Here is a 14,769-nt window from a genome sequence, read left to right as displayed (position 1 = left end):
TGGGCAAATCACAGTGCCCCAAACAGTTTTTCAAGACAATGTAAATTACTATTGTACATTGGTAAAGGGGATTTCCATATTGGAACCTCCCTATGCTCAGGAAATTGCAGGTCTACTTTTTTCCCTTCCCCCCTTGGGAAAAAAAAAAAAGGCGTGTTATAAAAGTTTTTTTTACAAGATTGTATTTTAATTATAAGATAATACGATCTTAATATTTGCTCTTACCACATTTTGAAAAGGAGTTAGTGATGGGATTTTTAAATTTTTTCCTAATATGTAGCCATACTTCTCCATTTGATGTCCTTAATCAGTCCCCCAATAATGCTATAATAATGTTAATTAATAATGTACAATAATGTTAAATAACTTGAGTTAAAGGAGAACTTAAGTTTCTTAAAAATAATGCCAGTTTTTCAGCGTGGGGTCAACTAGCATCAGAGCTGTGTTTGTAGCTTTATGGTGAGATTTACTTGCAGTCTCTTTATGTTATTGTAAAACCACATTATTTGTTAATGAACAAGAGACCTTGCAGATTATTCCATTCAGCCTTTTCCTCAAGTGAAATCTCAATGCAGTCTCTCATTGTACAGACATTTATCAGGGAAGCCACTAACTCTTAAAGCCTCCCTTGCCACTTTTGGACAATTCTCATCGTTAGGACGTTTTCCCATACTCCAACCTAAAATCTGCCTCTCTGCAATATTGTGTTTTATGAATACCTTAAACTTCTGGGTTAAAGAAAAAAAAAAGCATTTTTTTTACCAAGGAAATATTTAAACAAAATCTTCATCATTTCTTGTTCTACACATGAAGAACCTCACTGACTCATGCCCCTAAAGGTAGATAAATGGCTTTTTATAAAAATCTCATAGCATACATTTTTCCAGTTGCTATTTATTCTGAAAGAATAGCCTAATTTTGTTTCATATCTTTTTTCACTCTGACATTTGGATTGTTAGGAATGCTCCTCAGTAAGTACTCTGGCTATAAGTAGATGACTGTATAATGGGAAAAACATGAATATAATGTGTTTGTATTAACATGTTACAAGAAGATAGTAAAGCCTCCTAGAACAGAAATAATAGGCAACATTCCCAAGTTTTAGCTGAAGTTGTGACAGGGTGAGGAAGTGAGTAAAAGTCGGCAGCTGGATGACAAGAGTATCGATAAAATGCTGGGCTTGGAGTCAGGAATCCCTGAGTTCAAATGCAGCCTCAGACACTAACTAGCTGTGTGACCCTGGGCAAGTCACTTAACCTGTTTGCCTCAGTTTCCTCATCTGTGAAATAAGGATAATAATAGCATCTATCTCCCAGGGTTATTGTGAGGCTCAAATAAGATAATAATTGTAAAATACTTAGCACAGAGCTTGGCACATGGTAGGCACTCTGGCTATTATTATTACTGTTATAGTTTAATCATGATAGTGTACATTAGGTGGGCAAAAATTTGCTGAACTAAGAATGAGGCAGCTAAAGATGCAATTGTTTGCCACAACTGTATTTTATGAATGTGGGTCACTATTCCTTTACCACATAAGAAACAGAGCAAGATTATTGATTGAGGTTATTGTGCAGAACAATAGAATTTGGGGTGTCTGCATCCTAGCCCTGGTTCGTTGTGCTATATGGTGGCCCGGAAAGAACTAGAATGGTAAACCTTGATTGGAATAATTAACATTTATATACTCGGAGATTTGCAAAGTATCATTGAGTCTTTAGATCTGAACTACAATAAGACCTGAAAGGTATGATTCAGATTAACAGAGGACCTCTCTGAGAATGAGGCTTTTTAAAAGACTGTATTTGGAAAGGTACTTTACAATGAGCAGATCTTTAGCTCTGTTGCATATGTGGAAATGCTTTTTATTTATTTATTTTTTTGGTGCTTAAGTTGAGAATTTTGAAAATTAGTAATTTTTTTTTTTCAAGAAGAAACCAGAGACTGAAAGAGAATGCCATGGTCAGCAAATGTTTCATGAGCATTTGTTAGCAAAGAGATACTGGATAAAAATCGGTGCTGACAGTTTTCTAAGTTTGGCAAAGGATTCCTGTGGTTGATTATTGTCAATAGGAATGAAGTTATGTTTCTGGAGGTGGCAAGTGAGTCAGAGGAGTGGGGGTTCTTCTGAACATCTTCAAGAGTATGATTTTTCACCGTGTGGCACAGTGGATAGATCACTTGACTTGGAGTCAGGAAGACATGAGCTCAAATCCTGTCTCAGAATACTTACTAGCAGTGTAATAGAGGCAATTCCCTGCTTCAGTTCCTTACCTGTAAATTGGATATCAGAACAGTAGCTATCTCTCTAAGAGATATTGTGAGCACCAGCTGAGATAATAAGCAATGTGGTATATAAATGCTACCGTTATCATCATCATCAGGGTATCAGGGGAAAGATTAAGGAATTCAAGTGTTTGGAAGAAATTAGGTGAAATTAGGCAGAGGTGACATAATCAGAAGTCAAATAAGAAAGATTTGAGTTTAAATCCTGCCTCAGATACTTACTGTCTGTATGACCCTGGCCAAGTCACTTAACCTCTCTCAGCCTCAGTTTCCTCATCTGTAAAGTGGGAGGAGTAATAGCTCCCTCTCACAGGCCTTTGGGGGAGGATCAAATGAGATAACGTAAGTAAAGCTTGTACTTTACATTATGCAATATATTTAAATAAATATTGACATTTGTTACATAATAACTACTAGATGATGATGGTCATGATTACATTGATTCCGCTGTATTGGAGATACCTGAAAATCATTTGTGTTTCAGGGTTGAGGGAAGGTGAAGACAATCAGAAAGGCCAAGGCAGAATGTAATTTGGAGTCAGAGAAGGACTGTGTGCCTTTCTTTTGTTCACGAGTACCCTTTGTCTTTATAGAGATTAACATTCTGAACAGAAATAAAAGGTTGGAACATAAATACCTGCAAGACAATTTTGAACATGCAACCCAGCATTCCAGTATGTCAAAAAGTAACAGATGAGCCCCAAACCAAACTCTTGGAACCTGCGAGTGATAGATACAGCTGTCTGGAAGCATACGGCCAACATGCTTGTGCCACAGAAAGTCTGCCTCCAAATAAGTGGCTTTCTGGGCTGATCTGGGACTGAAGGGAAGCTGATGAAAAGGCAGCACTGCAACTTAGGGCCATTCCCTATACTTAGAGCTCAACTAGAGGACACAGGAGCACATTTTGTGTGCCCTTCATGTGGTCGGAGAGGAGGCACACTCACCCTTTACGTTATCTTCATTACTGGAAACCCTTCATTTTTGTGTGTGGTAAATAACAATGCTGACACACTCATAAAATAATAGGAAGCATATGGCTCACAACTGTTTTTAACTTAAGAACTTCTCAAAAGACTTATTTAGATTCAGTAATTATATAGTGGTTTGGAAGAGTGGCATGTGGTCTCCGTTTGGAGTGTTGGCCTTCGTGATGGATAATATGCTAATCTTTCCAAGAAGGAGGAAGAGGAGGATGGATTGGGAGGATTCTTTGTGTTCCCTAGCACTTTGCCACATTAAACATTTTTTAAACAATTAAAACTTGATTGGGATTCTCCTTTCATGCTTCATTGTGGTGGTGGGGTGACCCTTGTGTCTCTAAGGCTAGGCTGGTAAGATCCCAAGAACTTGGTCAGCTCCTTTGGAGTTTAGGTACAGTGTCTGATTGTATATTATCTGAAGGCTAGATTCACCAAGTTTGGAGAGATTCAGCACCAGAATTATGGCCCTCCAGGTTTTGACGTGACTCCTCTCCCTTCCTCTTCCCTCCCTTCCCTCTTCTTTTTTCTCTTCTCCTTTTTCTTTTCTTCTAAATCAACTCACTAAATCTGCATTTGAATATTTGGAGTTAGGGTTTAAGGAATTAAGATTTGCCTAGGTAGCAGGAATAGTCACATTCATAAGACCACAGATCCTAAAGCACTCACTGTAATGAGATCTAAGTCTACAATTTAGAAATAGGAGGAATTTAACAGTTGTGCTTCCTTTGGCCCTAATTACATTATATAGCCAAGCCCTAACAAGTGCAAAAAATGAATCCTATGAAGTGGTCCAATGGATTTGAATTCACTATTTAAAGTTATAGTTAGGTAAAATATGGTGGCTGGTTGTTACCCAGTGGAAATAAGTAAATTCGAATGATGCTACCAGTTCATAGAATTCATTTTCAGCACTAATCTGACTGTACCTGTCTAGGGCCTAGAGGTCATCACAGGATGAATCCCATCCTTGAGTCCACTCCTTAACCCTTTCAGGTAATTCTAATTTGGGAATCATTGGCTCTGGAAAAATAGACATCTCCCCTAAATATCTACAATATCAAGAAATAGCTCACATTGGGAGAGACTTAGTGATGAACACCATGTACATTTTTTGTCTTCTTGGAAATGGATAAATGCACCTAAGACATTTTAACTTGAAATATACAAGACATTTAATATACAAGACATTTTAACTTGAAACGTACTGTTTCATACACTCATCTTTCACTGACTGTATTCATTTAGATTACATCTAAGTATTTTCCTAATCAGAGCTGATGGACATAAGATACACATGAATACATAAATCTTCACATAAATGGCCATGCAAATTAGAATAAGATTTGAATAATTTTTATTCAAGATAATAATGTATGTTTGGAAGACTGGGGATCAGTACAAGTAGTGGGGTACCCTCTCTAGGGTAGCCAGGCTTGTTTAGTAGCTTCTAGGCATGAGTCTACTAGTATTTTTTTCCCCTAACAATAGTGCCATAGCCCTGTATCTATATAGAACTTTACCATCCATGGGCAATCGGGTGTAGTGAAAAGAGCTCTGACTCTGTTATCAGAGGACCTGGCTTCAGATTCTGTCTCTGACACTTTCTACTTTGGCCAAGTCACATACTCTCCTTAATAAAATGGAGGCGGTGGATTTAATGGCCTCTGAGGTCCAACAAGATCTGGATATATGATCCCATAATGTTGTTTGATCATCACAAAGAAGCTATTACTCTCTCCGTTTTAGAAATGAAAAAAAATTGAGGCCTAGAGAGATGGAGGACCTCTAAGCTGAGAAGCGGGATAAATTAGTGAACAGAATACAAGACTTGGAGTATGAATCCTTTATTAGATTCTTGTCATCGTGTCAGCCTGGGCTTAACCTCTGAACTTCAACTTCTTGTCAGTAAAATGGGAGTAATAATATTTGTTGCACTAGGCTTTTCTGAGAATCAAATGAGATTATGGATGTAAGGTTCTTGGCAAATATATGCAATTAATACTATTACTGTTACTACTAGCTAGCTAGCTAACTAGCATTGATATAGCAACTTAAGGTTCGTAGAGCATTTTACCGGTTATCAATCCATTTGTTCCTCACAATAGCCCTGTTAGGTAGGTGCTATTATCATCCGCATTTTACAAATGTCGACACAGGCTGAGAGAACTTGAAGTGACTTGGCCTGGATCACATAGCTAGTAAGTGTCTGAAACTGAACTCAGGCCAGGTCCAGCACTCTGTTCTTTGCCCCACCTAGCTGCTCTATTATTGTTATTAGTGAGGAAGACTTGACTTCAGATCCAGCCTCAAACATTTACTAGCTGTGTGACCCCAGGCATGTCACTTAACCTCAATTTGCCTCTTGTTTTCTCAACTGTAAAAATGAGGATAATAAGTTTCTGAGCCCACTCCTCCTCATCCTCCTTCTCCTCCTCATCCTCAATCTTCCTCCTTTTTCCTTTTGTTTTTGAAGGAGATACTGAAGAAAGAGGCACCTTTGCAACCTCTCATTTCTTCATTTCCTGGAAATCCCACCCTGGAATACCTTTAATTTCTTAGATCTTTTATTCTACGTCCGCTTCTGATCCATTGTTCTCTTATTGCTTTTTTTCCTCTGTTTTTATTGTGACTTTTCCAAAGACCCTTCAGGTGAACATCTTTTTTCATCATTTTTGAGGTCAGCTTATTCTACCCTCTTTGCTATTGGTACTTTTCTTAGGTAGAGGTAAAGGAAGAAAATATGAAAAAAGGGTCTTCTAATAAACAACCTTAGAAATGATTGAGAGAGGGCGGCCAGGTAGCACAGCGAGTAAGAGCACCGGCTCCAGTGTTGAGAAGACCTGGAGATCAAATCCCAGGCTCAGACACTTAGCACCCACCCAGAAACACCTGGCCGTGTAACCTTGAGCAAGTTACTTAACCCCAATTGCTTAGGGGTGGCCAGGTGGCTCAGCGAGTAAGAGCACTGGTTCCAGTGTCGGGATGACCTGGATCAAATCCGGGCTCAGATACTCAGCACCACACCCAGAAATAACTGGCCGTGTAACCTTGAGCAAGTTACTTAACCCCAATTGCTTTAAAAAAAAAAAAAAGAAATGATTGAGAGAGATGCTTTTATGTCAAAGCTATTAATGCAACATTGTTCTGAGAGTTAAAAGAGTGGAGGGAGAAGAAAACTTCATTAAAAGACACATTTTCTTGAGAGCTCATTTCTTAAATGTTGGAAAAAACTAATGATACCTATTTAACTTTTATCTTTCCTGCTGTTGTAAGAGTACAGGGGGAATATATTCATAGTTTCATAAGCATAAACATAGTAGTAAAGGGATTTAAGTACACTTCTTTGGGGAGAGCTAGTCCTCTTTTTAATTTTTTAGACTTTTTTATGACTGTCTGTTGATTAATGAAAACCTAATGATGTGTACCATAATATCATATTGAAGTTGCCCAAGCTAAGAAATGGCTTTGGTCCTTTGTAGTTACGGTAGGTTTGAGTGGGCCTTTTTATCCCACAACTGACAGATGAAGTGTATATTATGACTGACTTCATTATTTTGTCCTCAAGTTACAGGGAGCTGCTGCCTTTTTGTGTGCATTTTAGTTCTTTTTCAGGTGTATTAAAATATCCTAGGATTTGGTTATATGAAAATAAATTTATATGCATTGGCCTCAGAGTAAAAAGTTAAGAAGTGTATCAAAAGATTATTACTACATTAAATAATTTTTTTAAATGTCATCAACCACAAAATATGAAACTTGAACACATCAGTGTTTTCTCTTTAGCCTTTGATATCTACTTAGATGTGAAAGACTTGTGCCCAATGTAGATTTTTTTTTTCTAGGGCAATTGGGGTTAAGTGATTTGCCCAAAGTCACATGGCTAGTAAGTGTTAAGTGTCTGAGGCTGGATTTGAACTCAGGTCCTCCTGACTCCAGAGCTGGTGCTCTATTCATTGCGCTACCTAGCCACTCCTTGGTGTAGATTTTTTAAAAAGATTTATATTTTTCAAATTATTTCTTCACTTGGACATCTGATTTCAGTGTTAGTGTTTTCTTCTCTAGTTTAATTTCCTTGCTAACCAGTCAGTCTACAACTCCGGCTCTGTTGGAGGTTTTGGGATTGTACCAGCTGGGTGTCACAAATACAGTCTATGGTAGACTTCTGAGCAGTATTGTTGGGGAGCACTTGGCCAGATGATAATGAGGAATTTGGTCAAAATTTTGGTTGGGGTATAGAGGATGGGGCAAATCCAGTTAGAGATGACATTGTGACTCTGACTTCCTGTTTCACCAGCATCCCTCCCTGTCTAAGGGAGGAGGTTGAGCCAGTTTCAGGTTGAGCTAGAAAGGGTAAGCACTCCATTTCCCAATATGTGCTTGTACCTTCGCTTTAGGGCCTGCTTTGGGGTTAACTGCCCTTCTCTCTCACCTTCCTCCAGGTTACACCCCTTTTGGCTGTCTGCAGGCTATATGTTGTGTGGATAGAGGTCTGGACTTGGAGCCAGTGACCATCAGACCTCTACTTCCTCTGACAAATAGCTCCATGACCTTTCAGAGACTTAATATGTTCACCTGGGAAATAGGAATTCATAAAACTTGTAATTAACTATTTCACAAGGTTGCTGTGGAATTCAGCTGAGATCATCATTTATATAAAGCTTTTAAAGTGCTTTATTAAGACCTATTATTATTGGTAGCCCTTCAGAGATGTTAGATATTTTATAGTCTTCAGGCAAAAATGGAAACCAAAAAGCTAAATTACTGTCAGACCTTAAATTTAATGTACAAGTACACATTTGTGTGGGCAGTTAGGTGACACAGAGGATGGAGTGCTGGGCTGACCCTGAAATGAAGAAGACTCATCTTCCTGAGTTCAAATCTGGCCTCAGATACTTACTAGCTGTGTGAACCTGGCCAAGCTGTGTGTGTGTACACATATGCACATAAAGTCCTCCACAGAGTATGTGTATGTGTATATATGTGTGTCTGTATGTGTGTGTGCATATACATATTATATATAAATATATATGTTCTGAAACTATCAGCAATGATTCTGTGTACTCATGCAATGCGAGAAATATTAAACGTTTTTTTTTTCAGGGACAAAAAGGCCAGTAACTTGATTGGAAAATTCTTAAAAAATGAAGCATCATAATAATTTCTATCCCTAGATATTTGAGGCATAATTCAAAATGGCAATTGTAATGAATATAATCCATTAGCTGACAAGACCCAGGGATGTTTTGCTGTTATTAGTAAAATCCAAACCAAGTAGGTGATATTCTGCTAATCACATCACTGTTACTGGATCAGCCCACTGTGTGGGTGTAGTGGTCAGCCCTTGTGTCTTGTAATTGCAAGGATTCTGAAAAGTCCTTTCTTCCTCCAAAGATGGCCCACAACACTTTTCAATACATGAAGATCTTGACATCAGAATCAACTGCTTTATGTTAGCTGATTACTATTAAAATGCACCTCTGTTACCCAGAAGATAACATGTGCACCAATAGGCTCATATCAAACTCATTAGAGGAGAGATAGTTAGACTGTAACTATTCTGAAAATCAGAATGGATCATCAGTTTCATGTGAGAGCCAAAAAGCTCTTGTCATATTGGACTTCCTTAAGAGAGGAATAAATAGCTTTGGGGACTAAGGAGGCGATGGTCCCACTGTATTCTATCTGGGGGAGCTACAAGTCTGGAGTGTTGTTGTACTGAATTTCGTGTACCATAGTGTAGGAAGGACATTAATAAGTAGGAGATTGCCCAGATAAGGTGCAGCTAGAATAGAGAAGGCCCATGGGTCCAAGGATCAGCAGAAGGAAGCCACGAGCTTTAGCCTAGAAAAGAGAAATGTGAGCAAGGACCTTCATAACTCTCCTTGTATTTGAGGGTTGTCACGTGTAAAAAGGATTAGATTTGTTTTATTTGGCTACAGTGTGTAGAACCATTAGAAGTGGGTGGAAATTGCAAAGAGGCAAATTGAGGTTTGATAGCAGGAAAAATTGCCTAATAATTAGATCCAGAAGTGGAGTGGAGTGGACTGCTTCAGGAGGCAGTGAACCAAAGATGACCAATTCTTTTTGGGGGAAGGGGTCCTTTTTCACTCTATTAGTGGGTCTTCCTAGCCCCCCTTTCAACTTTGAAATTCTGTGATTTGCTTGGAGTTTATAATAGAATGGATTAGTTTCTCAGATTAGGTAACAAAGGGTAGGACCCAAAGGTAGCAGATTTTGGTAATAATTCACATAGGCTAGGACTTTAAAGCTATCAGAGTGCTCCCCCCGCCCCAGCTCTGTGACATAGTCAGTGAAGGTATCTTGATCCCTGTATTTACAGATGAGGAATTTTTCTGGCATCCCCCACCCAGGGATCAGCTGGGCTAGACTATTGACTCAGGGACCAGTTTTCTTTGCATTGTAGAATGCTTACTCTTGAATACAGGATTCAAGCATGAAAGGTATGTGGGGAAGTCAGATCAGGTTTGGGTACAGGGGCAGGGACAACAACGAGGACCTGTGAGGAACTGTCCCTGCATTTCAACAGTTTTGCTTCAGGTGAATCAAGTGTCTACCATGTATTTGGAAAGTGGGTGGTTCTATCATCAGCTCCTTAATGTCTCTGCCCTCCATTTGACTAATGTTAATATTAACTTGGGTAATGCTTGGAACAAATCTATTCTTCTGTATGACAGAATATCCCTGTTAGTTTCTCTGATTGACATTAGCTGGCAAATCTTGGTATTACATAGTTCTTGGCTCGGATTATGACTCATCCCTTTGTTTCTCGAAGTTTCCTGGGTTTTAATAACAGGTGTAGCAAATATGACATGTCAGACTGATGCATTAGATGCCGTTAAAGTACAGTCACATTTCTCATTGTGAATAAATCTTTTTTTTAGAGTAAGTTCAATCCATAGAACATGTCTAGAGCAAAATGCTAATTAGCCATAGTCAATGTAGCTATTTAGAACTTGGAGAAAATGTTTGGGTTTGTGAAATACCCCCAGGCACATTATCCATTAAACCCTCTAAATAATGTTGGTTGACTTTCAGTAAGTATTTAATTATTATCTCACAGTGAATCAGCCACTACCACCAGTGGCTGGATTAGATTAAATGAATTCTAAGGATTGTTTTTTTCATGCGTTTACAGCTTTGCTCTGTCAGATGAAGCATACAGATCCCTGAGGGACCAAGATAAAGATCAATGTATTCTTATTACTGGAGAAAGTGGTGCTGGGAAAACAGGTAAGATCATTATGCAACTTTTTTGGGGTCCCCCCCTTTTCTTCTTTTTTGAGGGGGGAGGGCAGGGCAATTGGGTTAAGTGACTTACCCAAGGTCACATGGCTAGTAAGTGTTAAGTGTCTGAGGTGCCTTGAACTCAGGTCCTCCTGACTCCAGGGCCAGGGGCCAGTGCTCTATTCACTGCACCACCTAGCCACCCCTTCCCCTTTCATTCTTAAAGAAGGGAAATAGTAAACAGAATGTATGTGATAAAGGAAAAAGATAGGGAACAAGTTAAGGTTGTATTCTCTTGATTGTAGGAAGGTCAAATGATGTTGTTCTATTGTGAGGTTCTTTTGTGTTAGCTCAGCAAACAGAATCTTTGGATTTTGGAATTGAATAGGACCTCAGAGGTCATCTGATCATACAGATGGAAAAACTGAAGTCCAAAGAATATGACTTGCCTAAAGTCACATGAGTAGTACATGGCAGAACTAGACTTTAAATATTCTTCTCCATCCAAGATAGGTGTTCTTTTCACTACACTAGGGTCATCCTATGATTACCTCTATGATAAATTTGGATCTGCTGTTAACTCTTCTCCAGAATGAACAAATTCACAAGTGAATGAATGACTGAAAAGTTGTTTTTTAAGAACTGAGAATACATACAGTAATGAAGACAATCCCTGTTCTCAAGGAGCTTGTACTTTAATTGGTGAAGATAACATTAAAAAAAAAATTCAACTGCAGAGGAGATGGGGAAACACAGAAGTCTTAAGGGGGAAGTGGTGGGATAGATGACAAGGCCCAAAGGTCATTTGGTTATATAGGTAGTTAAGATGACTGTCCTAGGGAACTGCAGGGACCATTGAGGCAGGGCAGATGGTAAGGAGGATCTCAGGAGACATTGGCAGGGCAGATGGTAGGATCTGATGGCCCTCCAGCTCATCAGAGGGAATGGAGTTGACTCCTCTGCCCTCCCAAGTCTAGTCCATAAGCCAAGGTGAAGGGGTTAGGCAGGTGGGGAGAATGTCTAGTGTAGTGGTGGTTTTTCCTGGCCATCTAAGAGGGGTTCTGGAATGTGTAAAGGTGTGTCACCATAGTGTTGACACTTCCTGCCACTGGGCTATACTTTTCAGAGGTGAATAAAGATGACAGTTGATCTTAGACAACTGGACAGATTGTTCAAAGGATGAGAAACCACTACTGTTGTTTAGGAGACAGTATGGTACATTGAAAAGAGCATTGGCTTTAGAATCAGAGAGCTCCCAAGTTTAAATCCTACCTTGAACTTTCAGTTCCTGTGTGACTTTAGGCAAATCACATAAACCTCTCTGAGATTCATGTCCTTCAACTATAAAAGTGAGAGACCTAGATTAGACGGTCCTTCTAGCTCTGGACTTTTGACCCCATTATTCCAGTTAAATTATTTTGGTTGATGTTGAGATTTACCAAGTAATCCCCAAATTATACAGTTTCAGGTTTCGGCTTCACATTTCTTTGCTTTGTTTTCCAACGTTGCCTAGCTGCTAGTAACATGTATATTAACTCCTCCTCTCTGGAAAAGTCTTGAAGGCAAATGCCTGATTTTTTTTTTTTTATGATGATTCCTCTCTTCCCTAGGGATTAAGATTTATCCTGTATGGTATGTAATCCACCTTAAAAAACACTCCAAATGTAGGGGCTTCTCTTATGCTCTTTATTTGGAGCATCTCATGTGATTGATCTTGCATGTGAAACTTATTTTACACGTGGTGCCCAGCTACACTGGAAAAGACTTAAAACAATTGCTTTCTCTGGGGCCAAAGGGGAATACTTCAACAAAAGCCTGTCAGTGAACTTCCTTGATTGGAATGGTGTGGTGGTGAGGAGGAGGAGAGGAAAAGAAGGAGGGTACTGAGGAAAAATGGCATTTTCAAAACTTTTTGAATCTGTAAATTGTTGTTGTTTTCCAGAAAAGAGTCTGAGTAATCATGAGCATTTTTCATAGCCTGAAATTAAAAATGTGCACAAAATTGTGAGTTTAAAAACAAACTAATTATATGCAACATACTTTTTAATTTGTCTCCATTGCATTTGAGAAGCTGCTTAGTTCACTATAACATTTTTCATTTCCATTGACCAAAAGAAGAACAGCTGTCTCTGGTATTTCATTCCATTTCTTGAGCCCAATTCTTTGGGTCACTAGAACTCAGCCAGATAAGATACTTTTAGGGTCTGTGTTTTCCCTCCCATCCATGATTTTCTTTCCTAGGTCTGTTTCTGGCTCACTTCGCCTTTCTGGTAGTACCTAACAGAGAGTGCTAAAAATTGCCCTAATTCCATTCCTAGCGAACCTCTTCTGGACATTAAGTCAGCAAACATTTATTGATCACCTACTGTGTACCAGGCATTGTGCTAAGCACTGGGGATATAAAGGCAAAAGACAGTACGTGTCCCTGAGGAGCTCACAATGAAAATACTTGTGAACAAACAATCTGTTTACAGGGTAAGTAGGAAATAGTAAACAGAGGGAAGGCACCAGAATTAAGAGGGATCAGGAGAATTGTGAAGATATTAAATTATGAGTAGGTGGACATTCTCTTCTATCCCCTGAATCGTAAGGAACGGGGATTGGCATACAGGGATTTTAATATGTAGAACATTGAGAATCATAGACTGAATTCAAAGGAACCTCACAGGCCATCTGGCTCAGTGTCTTGCCCAGTGCAGCATCAATTTCTATAATATTTTAAGCAGATGGTCATCTGTCTTCTCCTTGAATAGTATTAGTGATAGGGACCTCACTTCCTAATAAGAAAAGTACATTTCCTTATTGGGTAACTAATTGATAGAAAGTTTTTCTTTATGTTGAGGCAAACTCAGTCCCTTTGAAACCTCTGGCCAGTGGCCCTAGGCCTGCCATGGGGGAATGAAGGGAGAAAAAAGGAAAGAAGGAAGGAGAAAAAAAGGAAGGAAGGAATTAATATGCCCAATAGGCTGGGGCTGCAGATCCAAAAGCATAGTCCCAGCACTCAAAGAGCTTATGTTCTAACAGGAGGACCCAACACCCACAGAAGAATTGTGACCGCCTTAGTCTGAAGACTTACAGTGATGATGAATGGTGCCCCTAATGGGTTAGCCCAGGAACAGTGTCAGAGGTCACTCGATCATAGTTCCAGAACTGGAGGCTGGTGGGAGGTGGGGGGCATTAACAAAGACAGAGAGACAGTCAGGAGTGAAATGAAGGATGGCAGGGTCTACCTGAAGTAGTGAGACAGATGAATTAGTCACCCGTTGAGGCAGCAGGAGTCCCAGGTTGGAATTTGGGAGATGAAAGGTTGAAAACCTCCAGGGCCTGGTTTCTGGTCCAAAAATATGGCCCTTAATGGAGCTGTCAAGATGGCTCTAGAGTAAGTAGGGATCACGAAATAGAGCAGGTTAGCCAGCTCCTCTGCCACGTGGTTTCCTCTTAATTGGAGGTGGCTGCTGTGTCGCCCTGGAGCCTCCCCTTCTACAGGCTAAATCGTCAGCTGTGCCGCATGGGATGTTCTTTCCAGACCCGTTAAGAACCCGGTTGCCCTCTGTGAAGTCTGCTGTTACATTTCAGGTTCTTCTTATAATCCACCACCCACAACTGAGCACAATATTCTAGTTGTGGTCTAACTCAGTGCAGATTGGGGTGGAAGTTGGTACCTTGTGGGGTCTGGACACCACACATCTATTAATGCATTCACAGATCATATTCACTTTTCTTTTTAGGGCAGTTACATCATGCTTCTCCAAATGAGTTTGGGTTCAGATGCCCTGAACTTGGAGACAAAAGATCTGTGTTAAGTCTTGCGTCTGCTGTATGACTTGGGACAAATCATTTAAATCTCTTGATCCCTAATTTTCTTTTCTGTAACATAAAAGAATTGGATTCTATTATTTCTAAAAGAAATGAAGTTACTTTTTTTTACCTTGTTCTTAAAAAAAAGAACATGTTGCCTTCTAGCAGTTATAAATTTGTTTTTCTAAGGTGCCAAATTATTTGACAAATCTGCAGAATTTTACTGGGAATTGACATTAAGCTTCCCCGTCTACTATCTCAATAATCTCCCTTTTCTCCTTTTTTGATAATTAAAATTTTCCCAGCAGAGACCTGGATTTTAATGCTATTTCTCTTAGTAGTAACTGAATATTAATGCATCACCCAGATGCTCTGGGGCAGCCAGGTTGTGTAGTGAGTAGAGTATTGACCTTGGAGTTAGGAAGACCTGAGTTCAAATCCTGTCTTAAATGTTTAT

The 14,769-nt window shown here is 39.4% G+C and overlaps 1 protein-coding gene across 4 annotated transcripts in view; it reads left to right on the top strand.

Moving 5' to 3' along the window:
* Positions 1 to 14,769, top strand: part of MYO1B (myosin IB) — a 225,842-nt gene that overhangs the window by 101,082 nt on the left and 109,991 nt on the right. For all 4 annotated transcript variants that reach the window (XM_069070179.1, XM_069070180.1, XM_069070181.1 and 1 more), the window contains exon 4: positions 10,426 to 10,520. In XM_069070179.1, the coding sequence (XP_068926280.1) occupies positions 10,426 to 10,520 (95 nt within the window). The remainder of the gene's footprint in view (positions 1 to 10,425; positions 10,521 to 14,769) is intronic.

The sequence above is a fragment of the Petaurus breviceps genome, unplaced genomic scaffold (genome assembly GCF_028583685.1).
Source record: "Petaurus breviceps papuanus isolate PSGF00001 unplaced genomic scaffold, PetGlider_PUasm1.0 90804, whole genome shotgun sequence".
Classification (NCBI taxonomy): Eukaryota; Metazoa; Chordata; class Mammalia; order Diprotodontia; family Petauridae; genus Petaurus; species Petaurus breviceps.
The sequence above is the reverse complement of the archived record's forward strand: the minus strand, read 5'-3'. Positions and strand labels throughout refer to the sequence as shown.